Source organism: Cinclus cinclus, chromosome 2, assembly GCF_963662255.1.
Source record: "Cinclus cinclus chromosome 2, bCinCin1.1, whole genome shotgun sequence".
NCBI classification, from domain to species: domain Eukaryota; kingdom Metazoa; phylum Chordata; class Aves; order Passeriformes; family Cinclidae; genus Cinclus; species Cinclus cinclus.
The window spans coordinates 91,600,789-91,621,500 of NC_085047.1; the positions used below are offsets into that span (position 1 = coordinate 91,600,789).

General features: G+C 39.8%; 1 protein-coding gene across 2 annotated transcripts in view; it reads left to right on the plus strand.

The window, feature by feature from the left end:
• Positions 1-20,712, plus strand: part of RASA3 (RAS p21 protein activator 3) — a 130,014-nt gene that overhangs the window by 74,740 nt on the left and 34,562 nt on the right. For both annotated transcript variants that reach the window (XM_062487938.1, XM_062487939.1), the window contains exon 6: positions 20,527-20,607. In XM_062487938.1, the coding sequence (XP_062343922.1) occupies positions 20,527-20,607 (81 nt within the window). The remainder of the gene's footprint in view (positions 1-20,526; positions 20,608-20,712) is intronic.

Sequence of the window (20,712 nt, forward strand, 5' to 3'; positions counted from 1 at the left end):
CACGTGTGTAGGCTAAATGAAGACTTGGCCCAATTAAGAAACTTTTTTACCTCTCCAGAAGATATGAGCTTACCCATAGATATTTATCAGTGTGCCCTCTGAGCCTGTTCACATTGCTGCCACCTCTGCATTCCAGAAAGCCTGGAAAGCAGCTGGGGTTGAGCCAGCCTGCAGTCCCGTGGAGCATGCTGTGAACAGTCAGCTGGATGAATGGATGGAAAAATTCATCTGAATGGAAGGGCAAATTAAAATATTTAAGTGCTGAGCTCTTGAACATTAAGTAGTAGATTATTAAAAAATGCAAAAGGCAAGTGTGCTTCCTTAGCCCCTGCAGAGGAAGCAAAAAATTCAGTTCAAAAACTGTTACCTAATAGCTTCTCCATAGGAAGCATTCAGTACTTTCATTTAGTCTTAAACCACTAAGCTGTTGTGCTTCATCAGAGGCTGTAGGCTCAGCCAGCTGCTTCAGCACAATCTCCTGGACTGAATCCCTGCAGAAGAGATTAAAAGGAGAGGCATTAGTGGATTTAAAAGTTACATTGGCCGTACAGATGTAGGCACAACACTCACACTGCTTGTGTCTCCCAGCAACTTCTTCTGTCTTCTCTGTAAGAACCACAACTCTCACTTTGGATGCTCCTTCTGGGAAGAGCTTGCTACTTGTGGGCTTCCCCTGTGGGACCTGGTGCAAAACCTGTTGGTCCTTGTAAGTCCCCTGCATCCCAGTTAGAGGACTTGGAATGCAGCCTCTTGATGTGTATGTTCACACCATAGAGAGAGAGCAGACGTGCAGTCTGCTGACCACAGACCCTTGCCCAACTCTGTCACATAAAAAAAAAAAAAAAACATGCATGGACTTAGTGGTTTGCTACCTTCCTGTAGCTGCATTTTTACTAAATACTGTTGTGCCATGTAGTGAGTCACCTTGAGTGCTGACAAAAAGCAAGTCTTACTCAGTAGGTCTGGCTTCTCCCCTTTCTGTCTTTCACTCACAAAAGATCTTACAGTGTGTTTGACCACACTTTTTACAGCCACAGCCTTCCTGGTCCTCTGCACAGTCATCCACTGCCTGTTGTGACCATCAACATCTGGCCTCACTGGCTGTGAAGGCTGTCTCCTGCTTGTCACCTGCCAGAAATCTATCTATAATTTTGTGAACATTTTTAAGATAGACCATGGAAAGAAGTGGTCAAGACTTTCCCATGCTTCCGGCTGCTTATATACATACACACCCCTTTGTGATGACACACAGCTTTTGGCAGCTGCTTTAGCAATGTCGTATTTTTTTTTTTTCTCTCATGCTTTTTAAGCTGAAACAGACCTTAATCCTGTGTATCCTAAAAACTGCACTTTTCTTTTTCTGAAATACAGAGGAAGGAAAATGACCAGGGAAAGGCTTTCTTTCTGTAGCCATACTGGGTGGAATGTTTGAACTAAGTCATGAACAGTATGTGTCTAGCCATGTTACATGAATACATCTGAAAATCAATGGTATGTGCTTCTCCCTAAATTTTTTTATGAGCCACCACTTCCACACACAGAAACTTTTCCTGTTTTACAACCAGAGTACTCAGAGAGGATCCCTAGACTTTTTGTAAACCTTTCTCCACCATTGCTAGAGCAGTTTTTGGGCAACGTATTTGTGTTTAGCACAGAAAGGTGGTTCTCCAGAGGCTTTAAGGCCTCTGGACTCTCCAGACAACTTTGTCTCATGTGTCAGAACCACACAGGCAAGGAACAGCAGCTACATGCAGTATTTATTTAATAAAGAGGAGGGTTCCTGTAGATAGCTTTGTAGCAATCTGTAGGCTTTGCTGTGGTTAAGCTACTAGAGGCAACATTGAGAGGCAGTGTTCTGTATTTAGCAAGATGACATCTTGCAGCATGCCTGAAGGAACAGGCCACTGAACTCCTGTTGAAAGTCAGAGTGAGCTGGGAGCCTGGCTCCCTGATCATCCTTTGAGAATTCCAACATGTGTATGTAATTAGTCACATTTAAATGTCTGTATTTATTTAGTGTCCCCAGCTGCTCCTTCGAGTGTTGTCTTATGTCTTGTCTCTTAGTTTTAAAAAAGCTTGGAAACATCTGCTTTGGAGAGCTCACCCCTCCTCCCCTCTGCTTCTTTTATTGTCCACCCAGTAAATCTATATAGCTAACTAGCAACGTGTGTGCTTCAGAGGGCACTGCTGTCTTTCATATGCAGTAACTCAGTTTTCTGGTAAACGGTTCATAAGGCTACAAATACATGATCAATGCTGAAGTTTTATTTGGTAAGTGAAAATTTTATAGTTCTGGTATAGAAGACATGTCTGCTCTGCATTAATTTATAAATTAAATGCTGTGCAACTCTCCTGAGGGCTCTACAAGATGTATTCCAGCCATGTGGAACAAAGTTGAATGGGCAGTTTACAAGAGCAAGCAGGAAAGGAGACAATAAGTAGGTATGACATCCCTAAGATAAACACTTCAGGGATTATTAAAAGAACAGTGACTGATCTGTGGGCTTTAAAAGCCTTCTGAAGAGGAAGAGAGGGAGGTAAGGAAGAAGGTTTCGTTTGTCACTTGTGGTTAAAGCAGAAGGTCTCTGCCTAGGGTGGGAGTCCTGAGACTGGTGATGGTTCCCTAGCCTTCCCTGCCATGTGAATAGAGCACAGAGCATGCACTGAGCAGCATCTGCCCTTCCTCTTTGATTGCTCACATTATAGATCCAAATATCCTTATCCATGAGCATTGCTGCTCACTGGTTGACAGTCACTGCCCTAAATTGTAACTGATTTATGTAACTGTTCAAAAGTCTCTTATGCAATATGATGTTTCTAAAGTTAAGGTAAATGATGCTTCATTTTCAAAATTTCAGAGGCTCAGCCTTTTTGTTTTGTTGGTCACAACTCACGAAGGGCCAAGTAACATATATCAAGTCTGGTTGGAAGAGCTGAGATAATGGCCATTCCTGCTTTTGGATCAGCAGTCTGGATCCTAATCTAAATCATAAGAGGAAAACATGATCCCATCTTGTCTGGTGCTGTTTCCTCCTGTGATTACATTTGGAGACACCTTGAAAAACTACAGGAGTGTAGCTAGGCCTTCAATCATGGAAAATGCTTAAATATGTTTGTGTAAAATAAAACATGTAGGCATCATCTTTGAGTCATCTGAGAATTTCCCTGTACTAACTAACTTGTTTCCTGCTTTTCTCATTTACATTGGAGCTAGTTTACTTTCTGGTACCTAACTATCTTAATCAAACACCAGGAATAGGTAAAGAATTTGTCTAAAGGGTTGGATTAAAGAACTTGGAAATGCAGGACTGTATTTGCCTATTGATGTTGAAGACCAAATTTTGTTGGCTTTCTGTTGTAGTCCTCTCTCTAATGCTGTTATTAGCAGAAAGTAGGAGTGCAGGTAGAGAGACCAGTGAAGTATTACCTAATACTTTTCTCTGCTGTTTTGTTGGGAGGGTTTTGTTTGTTTGTTTTTTCTGAATTCAGTTTTAATGGAGAAAACACTTGGACTCATTAGCTTGATGAAATTTCTTTAATCTCTCATAGTAATCTGGTTTCCTTTAATAGGTGGTGGTGGTGAAGTCTAATTACTTATCAGTGGTGTAAACCAGGATTTGCTTCTCTCTTTTGAGTGTGGTGTGCTATATACAGTATTTTCCTTTTGCAAACTGGAGCTGGTGTTCCTCCAAAGTGTCAGCAGGAACCAGGGGGTGTTTCTTCACGGAGGCAATGTTTTGTTTCTTTGTGACTCATTAGTGCTCAGTCTCAGGTTTTGTTGGTGTGGTGCAGAGCTGCAGCTCCTGTTGAGTGTGGAGGTAGCCTGAGGCCAGAGCTGGCAGTGGCTGCTTTTCCTGTGATGTTAGAGTGCTCAGTTCTCTTTGCTTACATCTAGAATGGGTCCATGAGCCACCCAGCCCTCCTGGGTTTGCTACTTCCAGTTTAGAGAATATACATTTGTGTTGCTTTAGAGAAGTTTCTGTTCCGCTGCAGAGACATGCAGCCAGCTTTGAACTCACTTCAGGGTCAAATGAAGCTTATTTTCCTGCCTAAAATATGACCTGCATCAGTTAGGGGAGAAAAGGTATTGCTAACTACAAGAAGGCCAGTTTAATGTATGCATCAGTCAGGCGAGCTCACAGTATTTTGAAAAATTTCAACTTCTGTTTACTCCTGGGAAGGAATGCTAATGAAGGCATAAAGTGGTTTCACGGCTTCATTTTGAATAAACTCATGCATCCATTAAATGTGTTACAATCTCCTTTCTCTGGAGAGCAAGCCCTGCATCAAGCTGTGCCTTTTCCTGCAGGATTGCATCGTGATCATGCTTTTAATCGTGTATGGGTTTCATAATAAACTGATGGGGGGAAAGTGCTCAGAGGTTAAATCACATAGTATCTGGTACTTTTATCATGAAGTGCTGCAGTGCTGTGGCTTTTGGAAGTACAGAGGGGAAGAGAGAAGATATATGTATAAGGCTTTAACATAGTGCATCAATTTTTTTCTTCTTTCCTCCCAGTTCTCATAACACTGAATTTACACTGTCTGTGCTGCACTTCTCCATCCCCACCATAGCCTCTGTTGACTGTTTTGTATCTAAATCAAGTTTTAATTGTTCTCCATTAAACCTCTGATGTATAGAAATGCTGTCTTCTACTGCTGTGTTTCCCACTAAATGAAGTTTATTTCACGCTTCTTTGTTTTTGTATTCAGTGTTTCTTCAGTGCTTCTCTGTTCATGAAATTCTTTATGCAAATCACATACAAGTGTCATTTTATCTGTAATCCCAATCAACAGCAACTTCAATTAGACTGTCCTCCAGCAGAGCATGTTTTAAAGTGTTCACCATTTTGAGATTGGATAGTCGTCACATGACTCTCTGGAACAGATATAAAACTGGGTTTGTAATTAAAGACTCAAATGTAAGTCTTAAGCCATTCTGTTTCAGCAGTAAATGCTGCTGTGTAAATAACGTGACAGTACTTCCTGTTTTATACAGAGTAGACACAGACTGGGATTATAAATGGAGGCAAATTATTCAAGCATAAATCCTTACAGTAAATTATTTCATTTCTACATGTGCTTAAGGTCACAGTGTAGGGTGCTTCGGGGGCATTAGAGAGCATTACTGTAGTATCCATGTTTGTAAAAAGTGCATGGATTTTGGGAACTGTGTATTGTTAGCACCTTCAGCAGGCTCTCAGTGCCCCAAATGTCTGCAGTTTTTACTCACTGATGTCCTTTAATGGTGATCAGCTGAAGGAGTTCAATTACATTCGAGGCAGGACCCTAGGAAAAACCAGCTGGCTGTCTTGCAACACAACCTGTATCAAAAGGTTCTTTGGAGTACACAATATTTAGCATAATCCAAGGGTGGATTTGTACCCTGTTTGATTCTGAATGACTCCTGGGATTTCTACAGCTTCTGTGTGGCAGGCACCATCCAAAAACAATGCTGGAGAAGTTTCTAAAGGAGCAATGTGATGAGGCACAAATTACGGTTGTCTACACATTTTTTATCTGTTGCTCCAAGAGCAACATTTGCCAACATGATATTTAGGTAGCAGAATGGAACTAGGGACAGACATCAAGGTAGAATAGAAATAGGGGAAGCTGGAGGGTAAAGAGGAAGTTGCAGGGCCCCAAGTGTTGAGGTTGGATAGTTTTTGTTGGGTTTTTTGTTGATTTTTTTCAGATATAAGGAGAGTAGAGACATGGTACACAATACCTAGGAAACACTTGTCATTAAATTCATTGTTCAGAGGAGGATTTGTTGAGAGGAAGTTATTGTAAAAAGTCATACAGTGGATGTGACAATAATGAGAAAGTATCTCTTGCCCTACTCCATCTGAAATCATGTTCCTGGTTCTGGGTGCATTATTGTATTGACAATGCAAGTAGTTCTGTGCTATGGCTGAGTACTTTCCAGAATCCACAGTGCTAAAATCACCTGGTATCAACTGGATGTCCCCCTATTTGTCTGGTCTTGGTATAAACCTTTGACTTGGATGCCATTTTTTCAAAGTTTCAGTAAGAGTTGATTGTGGAAAAATTAATCTATTTTGCCAATTATATATTTGTAACTTAAAAAGCTCTTGTGAGTTAGATTAAAAATCTTTCAATACACATTGTTAATTTAATAACACTTTGAGACCTGTCATTGTCACTGTCCCACTCCTTTCTGCCCTACAAGGTAGGTTGCTAGTTTCTCTACAATTTTGTTCTCATAAATACTAAGAGAAAAGGGAACTACTCTGAAAGAAACTGCAGTAAGCACGGAAATTGTCAAGGAGGGTGTGCTTTTGAAAGCAGTAATGTCTGCAATTAATTTTAACTTGTTTTACTGTTTACTTGCTTCCAAGCTGATGGTTTTGTAATAATTTCATACAAGCTTCAAATAGAGGCAACAATTCAGCTGGAATATATACAGCTGCAGATGTGCTTGCTGTGTATGGTTTTACCCTTTTAGTTGTTTGACAGTCACTGCTGTCTTGTCCAGTTTTGTGCCCCAGCCCAAACATCATGCTTGTAAAAGGTGCCACAGTGTGACAGCAGACTCTCACTATTTATGTACTCTTCAGCCAGAAGCTGCTAAGAACAGCTGTGTGCAGCTCTTTCCTCCCTAGGGACTCATCCAGGGGTGCTCTCATCTCTGCATAGCCATTGAGTTTAATGAAATTAGTAGAACTGGAATATCTTTTGAAATCTCTACCACTTATTCAAATTTTGTGGAAAACACCAACTGATTAAAAAAAAAATGCCAGCAGGAAATTGACTGACAAGTATAGACAGAAAGCATTTTCTCTTAAGCTTCTGTCTTTAGGAGACCAGGCTAAAAAAGTATGCCGTTATACTCAGAAGTGTTCATGGAAGAGCCACAGGAATAATAGAAGAGCTGATAAATATGTCTTAAAGTGAGTGACTGCTGGATTTATGCAAGAAAAACTTTGATGACACCAAGATGGGGGGGAGTGTTGATCTGCTGGAGGGTAGGAGGGCTCTGCAGGGGGACCTGGACAGGCTGGATCATGGGTTGAATCCAACAATATAGGCTGCACCTTGAGTACTGCGTCCAGTTCTGGGTCCTCAGTTTAGGAAGGACCTTGAGGTGCTGAAGTGTGTCCAGAGAAGGGCAAAGAAGCTGATGAAGGGTCTGGAGTGAATGCCCTGTGAGGAGTGGCTGGGGGAGCTGGGGTTGTTCAGCCTGGAGAGAAGGAGGCTCAGGGGAGACCTTCTCATTCTCTACAACCATGTGAAGGGAGGCTGTAACCAGATGGGGATTAGCCTCTTCTCCCAGGCAACAAGTGACAGGACAAGAGGACATAGTCTTGAGATGTGGCAGGGGAGGATTAGGCTGGACATTAGGAAGAAATTCTTTTCAGCAAGGGTGATTGGGCATTGGAAAAGTCTGCCCAGGGAGGTGTTGGAGTCACTCTCCCTGGAGGTGCTCAAGAAAAGACTGGATGTGGCACTGAGTGGGGTCTAATTGACAAGGTCGTGTTAGATGATAAGTTGGACTTAGTGATCTCAGAGGTCTTTTTCAACCTAGCTGATTCAGTGAAATCTCAGTATGCACATTATTTAGAAGAGAGTCCTTCTGAATCTATGGTTACTTATTCCTACCTTAAGTGATAGCCAATGTTTGGAAGCTCAAGACTAGTGGGAAACAAATAGTAAAACCATTGGGGGTGGGAAGTTTATCTGTTTGTTTGTTTTTGTCATGATCATTAATCAGCAAACAATTTCATTTAGAACATTGTGAGAATATTTTAATAGTTGTGATTCCTTTGAGTTAACCCTCGATTGCTTTTCAGAAATGTACTCTCAAGGTGAAGTAAGCATCATGAATTTGTTGCACAAATTTACGAGGTGTGAGCTTTCCATCACTGTTTCAAAAGAGGCCAGACTATGTAATCCCTTTTTGTCCCAAACTGTGAGGATAAACATAACAGAACTTTCTGCAATAATTGGAATTAAAAAGCTGATGAGGTCTGCTTATTACAGCTGGTTTTACCAACATGCCTATCTGATTATGCCTTAATTTGCATCTTATTTTTCCATAGGATGAAGTGACAAGTCACTAAAAACTTTAATAAAGAGTACTTTGCATTGCTTTTCATCTCTAGGCTTAGTGCAGTACAAGCAATGGTATAACCACCATTTGGTGAAGCACAGTCTTCTTTGGATGGGGTAGTGTAGGTTTTAGCTAAACCTATGACAGGACTGACTTTTCAGAGTAGTAAGCAAAATGGAACAGTGTGCCAGGGGAAGTTGTTTACAATTTGTGTAATGCTTTGCTCCTGATAGGGGCTACCAGGTTTACCATTCAGATGTGCTTTTGTTGTGCAGGTAATTGCAACTGGTGCTTTTTCCTGTCAAACAGGTGAAAGGTATTTCATCTTCCATTAGAAGTCTGTGGCTTCCTCTCCAGGCACCTTCTGGGTTTTGCTCTGTGATGACAAGGAGTAGGCAGTCCTACGACTGAGTAGTAGGTATTTTCCTAGTGTCTTAAAAATTGTGGAGAGTCTTAAGAGTCTGGTGCTTTACAGTTGCAGCATAGCAGAGGATGATGCTTTATTAAGGAGATTTCACTGCTAATGGAAGATTTTGTCTGCTTTGGTGCTGCTACAGAATGGCCACAAAACATCCTTCATGGAATTTCTGTATTACATTCACAGTTTGATCCTTTAGGCACAGAACACTATTGCATGTCTCCTTCTAGGACCAGAAGAATGACTCAAATTAGGCAAGTCACCATCCTGTGACAGCTGTTTTGGATATAAATGGTTTATGAATCCTGTTCGATCTCTCCTTTTGCAAAGTCAGAGACATTGATACGGGTTTTTCAGTTAATTTCATAGGAAAGTGTATTAGAAAATAGACCTTTTATCCTTATGATGATTATGCTGCTTTGATGGGGCTTTGAGCAACTTGGTCTAGTGAAAAGTGTCCTTGCCCATTGCAGGGGAATTGGAACCTTTTGATCTTTTAGGTTCCTCCAACCCAAACTATTCTATGAACAGCTCTATCTGCATCAGTGTAAACAATTTAGGTAAATGAAAGCTAACATGTCTGATCTGTATGTTGCTATTTGGTTTACTAAAGAAGACTGTTTTTCTGCTTCCTGCCTTACACGAAGTCTGTGAATCTTGTTTAAATTTAATGTTTCTGGTTTGGGCTGGGTTTCTTTTTTTTTAAATCAAGGGCAGTTTTTGAGGATATAATGCCTTGATTTCCATGTTAAATACTGTGTGCTTTTCATTTTTCACCTCCTGTGTTTGATTACTGCGTTGTCTGTACAATGAGATACATTGATACATCTTTTTAGATATGTAAATCCTGACAGAATAAAGTTTTTAATACTATGTTGTGAATTCTAGTTGGAGTGCATTTTTGTGTTCGCTGTGACACAATTTGTGTAACTTTAGCCCAGTTCTCTTATCAAAGCAAATTCAGTGTATCAGCGTTACTTTGGAACCGAGTTGGCAACATAACTGCCATCAGGTCTCAGCAGGGCTAATGAACCAACTTAATTTGAATTCCTTAATGAAAGTATTGCAAAGTGTAGCAAAGATCACTGCCCTTTAATAATAGCTGTTGTTAATCAAGATCCCAGATTGTCTGATTATTCACATGAATATAATCAAGAGTTGTTCTGAGTTGTTTCAAGTTGAGTTTTTTAAGCATTAAAGGTTCCACCTACCTCAGATGTGCCCAGGCATTCTCATTACAGAAGACTGTAGCCTCTGTGAAGTGTTTGAAGGCACCTTTGATTGCTTTCTAGTTCCAAAAATAATTACTTCTTTTCTGTATAAATCACAACCTATTTTTGTTTTGCTTTCATTTAGAAAGGTATATTTGTTACTACATCTAATTTAAATATATGATGTGAAAATCTATGTGGAAGAGTATTCAAGAATTTATTTAGTAGAAAAATCATTGTACTTGGATTGGGTAAGGATGAGAAGAAGCTGGCTGGCTTTACATTCTGTTGGTGCTACAGCTTTCATTAAACCATCTCATTCCCTTGCATTCCTTTCCTATGTGCATCTCCAATCACCCAAAAGATCCTTCTCAGCTGATAAATTCTCTTGGCCCAAGAGTGTTCTGGGTTGTTGGGCCCTGTGGTTCAGATGTGTTATGGCATGTGATTTAGATGCTCTTTTCCAATCTGCTATACTTCATGTCCTCACAGTTGTTCCAGGTGTTTGTCTGTTCAGGGCACTCACCAGCATGTCTAAATTTTTATTTAAAATATTACTGTCTATGACCACTCTGGGATATCTCTTTGACATGACCATACTCAGCACTTGGAAGGAAACTCTTGCTCACCAGCTAGGTAGGAAAGCCCTAGGATGAGCTGTTTCTGTTTCTCTCTTTTGTTTCTTAGAGTTGAATACCCCCACTCTCACACACTCACACCTACCTACTCCCCACCAGGGTGCCTTATTTCCTGCTCTCTGTCCAAAATTTTTTAAAGCTTCTGCTTTTAACCTTTTCCTTATCTTTTACTCCATAATCAGATTCCTTACAGTAGGCTCAAAAGCTTTTGGGTGATTTCTTGGTCACTTTCGCTCTGGTATGTATCACACTCTCTTAGCAGTGAGTGTTAGTTATTCCAATAGCTTCTTCATTCTGTCTTCCTTCTTGGTAGAAGGGTATCAAACATCTAATGGGTATCAAACATCTAATAGTTGTAGATGCTTCTGGCCTCTGCTGGCTAGTGGAGAGGAAAAGTCAGGACATGCTCATGCAGCTTGTTTTGTTTGCTTAAGTGCTCATGCATGTACACAGTGACTTGCAAGTGCTGCCTGAAAGGAGAGATTGTGCTGTGTGCCCACAGCTCCTTCCTGGGAGCAGGTTAAACTTGGACAGGTCTCAAGTCAGAGATCACTGTAGGTTTTTTTTTTTGTTTGTTTTGTTTTTTTTTTTTTTTATAAAACTTGTATTTCCCATACAGAACACTGAGACCAATATACCTTTCCAAACAAATAAAAATGACATGAGAGACTGTGTCATGGTCTGGCTTCATTATTTAGCCATAACAGCCTTTCTGCCTCTGAGTACTATGGTGTCTTTTGGTTTTCTTTCTTTTCTTATCAGCCTGCACAGACAGGATCTCATTGCTTCCATTTAGGATTGCCACAGGCCACAGTCAGCTCAGCTAAAGCTGCTGGCTGGGCTCTAATAATTTGCAGTGTATTGTAATTGCTGCTGTTTTGTGCTTTGCTCCTTTTGCATTTCTCACCATGCTGCATTAACATGAATGCTTCTGCAACTGCCTTGATATGTTGTCCCATTCCTTGCCCTCCTGCCATGCTACATGAAATTCAAATTTCTTCACTTGCCCCTACAAGAATCAATATAGTACTATCATTAAGCACATTTATCCTTTTCTGATTGTACCTTGTTTTCCTATTTCATTTCTGTTATATTTTTATATATTACTTGCTTTGCTTTAACTTGTATTTGCATCTTTTGTCTTCTCTGAATATCAACATGTACTAGAAATAACTTCTCCTTGCTTAGCCTTTCTGTTTTCTCTCCTGTTGTTAAGTTCTTGTTCCCTGTTAATAGCTGGGGTTGCCAGTCTGAGACCAAAGCAGAAGGAAATGATGATGTGAGTGCCAGGAATAGTCACTAAATCAATATAGTTCAAAATTTCAATGAGTTTGTGTCTCTACTTAAAGCCTCAGGCCATTGTCATGGAGGATAATTTAACCATTTTTAAATACTGACATAACTGAAGAGTTTTCCAAAGAGGCTTTTAGGAAGCTTGCACCTCTCCTGTAATTGGCTCATAAACTGGTTTAACTACTAATGGATTAACTCCTTGTCCTGTGAGAACAGGATGGCTGATGCACACTTTTTAGTCTGCTCTCTTCAGTACAGAGTACAGATGTTACTCTGTAAGTGTGTGCTTTTAAAGGTCTTTCTAGAGTGGATATTGGAAAGCAAGTGGGATGCTTTGAACTGTAGTATTGAGGACAGCTCCCATATTAACAGCAGAAACAAAGTCTGTTTTTAAACTTCTAAGAAATGTGTAGATGTTTAATGACATGAGAAGTTTGCAGTTTATTTGAAGTGATACTGGTATTAGGGATGCAAATGTGTTGACAGTATTTCTTCCTTATATTTAATAAAGTAGGGTTTTTTTGCATTGGATGTAGTTTTACTGTAATGTCTATAATAGATTTGGTAGAATGGGGAAGCAGGTGCTGTGGTCATTAGCTTCCACTTACTTTCTATTACATTATTTGTTGACTTTATATGAATATTTGTCCATGTTTTGCTATAAAATATATTCAGTAAAATACCTGGGAAAGAAGTTTTTGCTTGAAGTAAGACACTAGCAGACAATTCCTCTTTCTTTGCTCTCTCAGAAGGAAATCACCATTGCCAGCCTTACATTAACAAGAGTGGTGTGTGTGTGACAGAAATGTGCATACAGAGCTTTCCACTTAAGAGAGAAAGCTAATCTTCATGCTGCATGAGGCTGTAAAAGCTGTTGTAGGTCAGCTTGGGAAGGAATCTGTTCATGGTAACATGTGTTTAAACACATTTCTAAATTTGTTGGACTATGATGATTTTCTGCTGAACTGGAAATGGGGAAGAAAAGATAGTGCTTACATGGGGTTGCAGCTGCAATCTCAGTTTCAAGGTTTCTCTTGTGCTTTTGCCACAGAGGCTTTGGGGAGTATTCTAAAGGGAAAAAAAACAAAAGAGTTGCCTGCACAGCCTGTTCCTCTAATGTCCTTAAGGTTGATCAAAATGGAAGTAGTTTTGAGTGTGTAAATACATTTTGTATATAAATGTTTTAAAGTCAATGCCTCAAATGCTGTAAAAATCTTTATTCTAAGGAAATACATACTGAGTAAATTGCTGGTCCAGGTGAAGTGCCATTTGTTTGAATGGGGCAGGATTTTATTTAGGCCACGGGCCTTTGTGACAGAACGAGTTGCCACATGAAGGGGGGGGAAAGTAGCTCCAGTTAACTGTTAATCCTCTTGAATGCTAAGGAGATGTCAAGTGTTTAGTTTTGCTTTATAAGACAGAACTTGTTTGTCCACCAAAATAAACTCAAAAGTAGTAGGAGGAGGGTATTATCCAGATAAGCTGGAGTAGTGCTGGAGTTCCTCAAGGAGAATGGTTTTCCTGGAAGGGCAGTGAGAGTGGTGGGAGGCTAGACTGGAGAGCAGCAGTGTGGATGGGGGTTGGATAAGGACTCTGGTTTCAGGTTTCCTGGAGAGATGAAATAATGTAATGGGAAAATGACTTGAAAAATCATGCTGATAAAGCAAGTATTGATATATTTTGTTCAGTATGGCTATATCTACTTGGACATTGTTCCATCTTTTCATTTTCTGGTTCATTCTTCCATGGTGGCATGGTCAGTGGTCACCAGGCATTACACAGTGCTGCAACATTTTGTGTCTATCAGGGACATAAATTTGAAGGTGAACCAGGGCCCATCATTGCAGGCAATTCCCTGGGTGTGAGAACTGCTATGAGAGGAAACTGCTCTATTCCTAGTACAAAACAATATTCAGGTGAGAAGAATAGTAGGAAATGTTGTTTTAGTACAAATAGGTCACTTCCAAAAGTGAAGGAATAGTGACTTCTGAAATAATCTTTTTCTGGAGTCACTTACCGGGAGTGGGTGTGATCCTTTGGCTTCGAATGGTCTTCCACAGGACAAGGACTTGATTCAATATGTGGATTCCGTATTCTTAGCCTCCTTATTCCCTGGGGACAGGGGCAAGTTAAAGTCAGAGTATGGATTGGTAAAGAAATTTTGAGAGAGTTGGGACCTAATAACTATAGAATTTTTGACGATGAAGGCAGAGTGGAATTTAAAACCAGCATCAAGTAAACTGTAAAAATTTTTGTCTTATTCAAGAAGAAACTTGCCACTTGGTTGGCCTCTTGACAAAAAGAGTTGTGTCTTTATGTTAAATCTTCAGTGGACATCCAGTAGGTTACTTTGTGGAAGTGAAGGGGAAATGCAAGGCTTGTCTGAAGGTGTACAAACAGATATAGCATTTGGTCAGACTCAACCCAGGATGCTGACTCTGAGTCTGTCTTGGAAATGAAGAATTGTGAGAGCAGTCATACAATGACACACTCTCCTGGCCTCTGAAAATTTATGATTCAGGAAATTTCTGAGCTAGACATGGCACCTTTCTGCTTATTAGTGGTGAATGCACTTTGTCTGAAATACATTCAGACAAAGCCTCTCTGAAAAATGGGTATAACTGGTTTACTAAGGCTGTGATAAAGGGAATAAAGAGGAGGCCTGGTAATAATTCCTGCTTGCAGTGGAAAGTGTAAGTCAGTTCACTGGTCTGAGAGCAGCTACCACATGCCCACCCAGATGTGAGGTTGGCCAAGTTGTACATGAAAGTCTGTCATGCAACATTACAGCAAATTTCCTCCTAAACCACTGGGAATGAGAAAGGAACTGAGCTTGTGGTGCAAAGCTGCACCAAAAGAAAACATTCAGGAATGAACTGAACATTGCAAGGAAGGGACATCACCTCTTTGCTGTCAGACTAGGCAAAAAAGACTGGACTGCTCTATTATGAAGTTAAAGAGTAACAGCCTTATTTTATGTGCCATGAGAAGCCCAGTCACAAGGAGAGACTATTTAGAGGTGTTCTGTTACCTTTGGAAGCCAAAGAACTCAGGATAATACATATGTTACAAGATGACTCTAGTCAGCATAAAAGAAAAATCGGGAAGAAAAAAAAATAGAGTGAGAGATCTAGAGAGACTTAAGAAGATAAGCCATGTACCTAGCTCTGGGAAATGTACTTTACCAAATAAGTATTTAGCATAAGGCAAAGATGCATTGTTTTGATGACAGTTCCTACAAATTACCACAAGTTTGCTTTTAAGTTGGTATTTGTCTGGTCAGGCTTACCTCACAAAGTACTGAGTGTTCAAGTAATCATTAGATCACTAGAGCAAGCAAGGAGGAAGTCTCTTGTCTTTAAAATGATGCAGAGCAGAACCTGAGTATGGCCAAAAAAATGTGCATGTGAAATGGAATGAAGTCTCAAGATAAAGAAATGAAAGAGAGGTGGAACAAGCAGAGGCTGGAAATAGAGGAATGGTAAGATAGATGAGCAAACTTGCTAAATACCTGTATTGATCTCAGAAACCAAGCAATTAAAATATATGGTACAGCGATAGAAAGCAATTATATTAAAAAAAAAAGATGTATTTGTTTTCTCTTGAGGAATCACAGTAAGAAAACAGTCTGATTTGAGAAGCAGAATGGGAATGGTGTGCTGATCCCTACCCATAGGCTGAAAGTGGGGAAAAAACTGAGCCTGACTCGGTAGACTGAAGGTGATTTATTCTGGAAGAACAGTAAATACACATACAAGTTTTAAGAACAGTTATGTCCCCTCTGGTTTCTTTTTCTTTTTTTTTTCTTTTTTTTTTTTTGTCTGTTTTTGCCTTGCTTGTCCATTCTGACACTCAAGGAAGCTGATGACACATGTGCATCTTGAACTAATCACAAAGCCTGTAATTTCTAAACAGTTTTTGCAGTTCCATGGCAGGAGCATGGAATGCCTGTGGGCTTGGATCATTTTGATGTTGCTCACCTGTATTTGGCCTGGTTTTGAGTATGTTTATGTAGGGTCTGTGTCAGAGATTACAGCCTACAGCACTTAGTTGACAACCTCTGCCCAGAGGCAGAGGAAATGCCTGTACTGTCAGATATGAGCTACTTAGTCTTTTTTGAAAAATCTCTATTGTTTTCAAGACCTGCTCCTACCACCCTCTCAGTTTCTGCAGACACAAGGGCATGCTTATGGTATGTTTAGGTTTTTGAGGTTTTCTCTTACCCACTTGAAATTTTCCATAGCTTATTTATTCTTCTGAAGGTTTGGTCATGAACCATGTTGAAAACTGAACTGCCTTGTTTCTTGAAACCTATTAATTTTATAAACCACAAGCAAAATGCAGTGAGGCAGCTGCATTGAGAGTTTTCTCATGTGATCCAGCACTAACCTTAGCTTTGCCCAGCCAGGCAAGCTGTGAGATGGCTCACTCTGCCCCAGCTGGGCTCCAGACAGCTAATGGTGAGAAATTACCACTTGGGTAGACAAGATTCTGGCAGCCACCAGACATTTTTTTTCTCTGGGGTCTGATGAGTTGACTTGTAATTCTTGAATAATGTTGATTGTCTAGGTTTTCTTTCATTATTCTGCATAACATGTAAGTTAAGTTTAATTCTGCAGACTTCTAGAATAAGGACATTTTATTTTTACTGGCTTTGTTCACTGCTTCCCACCATGTCCCCCTTTCCCAAGATCATACCTTTATTACACTTTTTTTCTTTTTCACCTAATCCAGATATGAACTGTCAAGTCTAAATAATGTGATGGCCATGTGGCATAATTGAGATTCCATTTTATTGTCTCCGAGTAGCTGACACTTTGTTCTGACTCTTTTCCTGCTTGCCAAGTAAAGCCAGTTTTGGTACCTGGCTGGGAGAGAGGAGCGTTAATTGACTTAGCACCTTTCCCATGCCTGAAAAAAATGACTGTAACAAAAGCAGCCCTACCAGTACAGTATCCTGTAGCTAAGGAGAGTGTTCTAATGTGAGTCAGGCAGACCTGTGTGTTGTTGAATTTTATTGTTTCTCCTCATAATGCTTTGTAAGAGACAAGAACCAGAATGAGCATCTCTCCAAACACAGCCTTCCTTCCTCAAAATCCTAAGTCCTCAGTCTTTTGCCTGATTTCTTCAACATTCTTAAACAATAACTTCTTTTAAATTACCTGAAAGGCTTGTGATACAGTCTATTGGTGCTTATTTCCTGTTTTCCCACATTTTGTTTCTTTCAAGGCTGTTTTTGCTTTTCTTATTCCAGCTGCACACAAAGAAGCATCTTACTCTTAAGTCATCATAACTGCACAAGAACATCTGTGCATTTTGTTTTATTCTTTTATTTTTTCCATTTTGTTTTTGCCTTTTCCCCAGAGAACAGATCAACTACCCTACTGTGTAAAATGCCTCTCCAGTCTAGCCTAGTACTGATGCTTTCTGGTGAGTGATATTTCAAGTGGTATGATTGCTCCAGTGTTGCACCCTTCCTGATCACCAGTTTGGGATTTCCTAAGCTGAAGGAGGCTTCTGGACCATTAAGCTTTAATAGCTGCCTAGGAACCTATCCACCATGAGTTTTTATAGTGCTGGTTTTAATCCATGTGTTCTTTCAACCTCCCCGACACCCCATGGCAATAAGTTTTGCAATTTCATTGTGTAGAAAAAGTACTTCCTTTTGTCTATTTTTAAACCTTCTCTCTGGTAATTTCATTGTGTGCCCCGTAATTCTTATTTTGTGAGGAAATGCTCTTCACACCATTCATGATTTTCTAAGCTGTTTGTGGATGGATAACTTCTTTTTTTCTGAGCTGGAGAGTACAGGCCTGGGAGAGCTATGAGTGGTTAGAAGCCATCTGTTGTTCTTGTCCATGTGTTCTGGAGAGTGCACACAATTCAAATTGTAGGTGCTCAATGATGTACATTGCTGTGTTTTCTCCAACCAGCTGGTAATATTGTTTGCCTTTTTAACCATTGCTGATGATGGATGTGATAACAGAGGGCTACCCACAAGAAAAACCTTAAATTCTTCTATGTGGCAATATTAGAACAGAGACTGTCATTGTAGATATGTAGTTAGGGTACACGTATTTTTTGTTTGGATGAGTTCACATTTTTCATCATTCTAATTAATTGATATTTTTTTATTATTTTCTGTTTTGTTTGTGTAGTGATTTGCAAATTCTGTATGTCCTCAAGTGTAGATTATGCTCTCTAGGATCACTTTCTATTTTCTGCATACTCTTGAACGAACAGCTTTTACTAAAACAGGAGTCATACTTTCTCTGGCCACATGCTCTGACTGTTTAAATTTCACACAGTTCTTCCTGTATGGATGACAGCTCGCTTGGAATCCATTTATCAGCAGCAGAAAATTGGCTGACTACTATAAAGTCATTGAATTACTATTTCATTTTAAGGAACTTCCAGACTGCTTTAATGAAGCACTGGAATACAGGAGTTTGTGTGCACTTGGTGTACAATTGGTCTGTTAGATAGGAATGTGTTCAAGCTACATCTGCCATCCTGAAAGAGTTACCAGTAGTCCTGCTGTAGCTCACTGGCAAAGTGCTTCTGCTGTGGATGTGGTTCTGTTTGTGTAAAGACCAGTGGAAGGAAAGTGGTCTGTCCTTCACTTGTAAGAAAATCAAGCTGCACCTGTCTCTCCATAAAAACTTTCTGCTGGTACTTACTGTATTTCCTCCTGCACTGACAGATACTCTGTAAGAAGGCTACAGTGTAAAGGTCCCTGTAATGTTCTTTCTGTTCACATCTGTCCTTTTTAAATTTAAAAAGTGGCATTTCCTTTACAATTTTGAGTATTTCTATTCTTACATGTGCAAAGGAAAAGCTTATTCTGCACTTTGTTTATAAGGTAAGCTAAGTGAATTTCGAGTATGATTTGATTGCTTGAAAAAAAGGCATGTAGTCTGTTTATGAGGCCTCTGAGAGATGTGGAGCTACCCATTTCAAATTGACATGTTTCATGGGACCCTCCTGTCTCTCTGCAGCAGCATCGAGGGATGGTGGAAGAAACTAAGTCATCTCAAATGGCACTGTATGCATTGCATTGAGGCAACCAAATCATGTGTTTTGTGTGTTGCTTGATTTTGAGGGTTCCTGAAGCTTGCACTGTGTATTTCTAGCTGGTGCTGGGATAGAATTTATGGCTTGAATTTCACTGTTTGTGTTGTATCACTCTGCAATATCAGATAGGTGTTTAAACTAGGTGGCTCTGAGGCTTCTAAATTCTGTCTCTGTGGATGGTAAACTTATAGTGAAATAATAGAAGTCTAGGAATAAAAGCAGCACATGGGCTGTGTAATGACTGTGTAATCCAGGCTTTTCCTAACTTTCTCTGTGATTTTGATGTGTGATTCCACTTGCATATCCAGAAAACAGAACATAATTTTGTACTAGTGTTATGAATCAGCAATGAGGAGTCGACTAGGTTAGGGCTGTGCAATTGAGAAGCTTGTGAGTTGGTGCATTATTTGGGGCTGTCTGTATTGAAAGACAGCTACCTAGCCTTCATTCTGAGGGGCCATGGGCAGGACAATTCAGCTATGAATGTAATGTATCATTTCAGCTACCAGTGTGTGTGCCCCTTAGTGTGATCTTCAGTCTTCTACTTGTAGTGCTGTGTGAACCTATCTAGATTGTATCTTCTCTGGTACAAAAATGATTTCTGTATGGATGCAAAATATTACTTTTTTTCTCCCTTCATGGAGAGTAAGCAATAATAGGCCTGTAGTTAAACTGTATTTAAAGTCTACACTATATGTTACCAAATTACTTGCCTTGTGGATGAATTTGTGGACCACTGTCTGTTAATGAATTTTTCTCTATTGCTCATCTTAATGTTCTTTTGCATTGAACTTGCTGTCACTGAAAACAATAAAATGGCTTATTATTTTGCATGTGATGTTATGGCGCCCAGAATTTTGCATGGTATTTCACATTGCAATGATAGTACTACTCACTTGCCCAAAGAGCTTCATGGTTCGTCTTGGCTGAAATTTTCCAGTTAAAATTGTGTAAATACATTGGCCCAGCAGGTTGCCTGTTGGAAGCAGAACTTGTTGTGGGAGGGGGAATCCTGGAAACAGGCTTATCTGTCTTTTGTTTCCAGCTGGTGCTGCATTCTTCTGTAGGTTTTAACTTCTGAAACGTGCAGCATTGTTTCACTTCTTGGGGGTAATTGTGTTGGGTTTTTTCTTCTTCTTCTTCCCCATCCCCCAAAGAGATATTGAAAGGAGAGTGCAAAAGTGCAGCTTTCCCACCATTGTGTGCAGCAAACCCCAATTTGTTCCATTTTGTCCCTCCAATGTGTCTGTTACTACTTGAGTGCAGAGCTGCTGAACATGCAGAAGGATGGCTGTGTCATATTGTTTCCTTGTCTGTAATTAACACAGCTTTACAAATAAGCTCATGCCAAATTTTGCAAAAGCACTGAGGTCTTCATGAATGTTATTCTAAGAAATTACTTAGCTGCTTCTGGGATTTGTCTGTGTGGGGTTTTTTATATTTCTGTTACAGAATTAATTCTAGTTATGTGTTTTGGTGAATAAGTTGTCATAGAATTTTCAAGTGCTGACAGCTATCATCTTGACAGCAGATTCCTACTTCATGAACCTTAAATTGCTGTGTTTGCATAATAAGAATCCTTTGAGTTAAGGTTTCTCAGTAATTTAACAGCATTTTTGACCCTTACTAAAGTTAGTATTTAAGAACAAAATGTGCTCTCAAATTTAAGTATAAATTAAATATTTCTGCTTAGTGACATTTCAGTTCCCTAGTGTAAAGTATTATGAGAAAAACCCTATGAAAATGCTTCACTTCTATTTTCCCTCTGGTCTCTTTCCATTAAATTAATTTATTTGTCTTCATTTTCTTCTTTTCTAGAGTTTTGGAGTGCCAAGGGCTGCCCATTGTGAACGGGCAATGTGATCCCTACGCCACTGTTACCTTAGCAGGACCCTCCAGGCAAGTAATGCACATTCAAGAGCTTCCATTTTATAAAGATGATTTCTATTTCCTTTGTCTATTAGAAATTTGCTTTCTCCACTGGACATCTGGAAGTATTTAGAC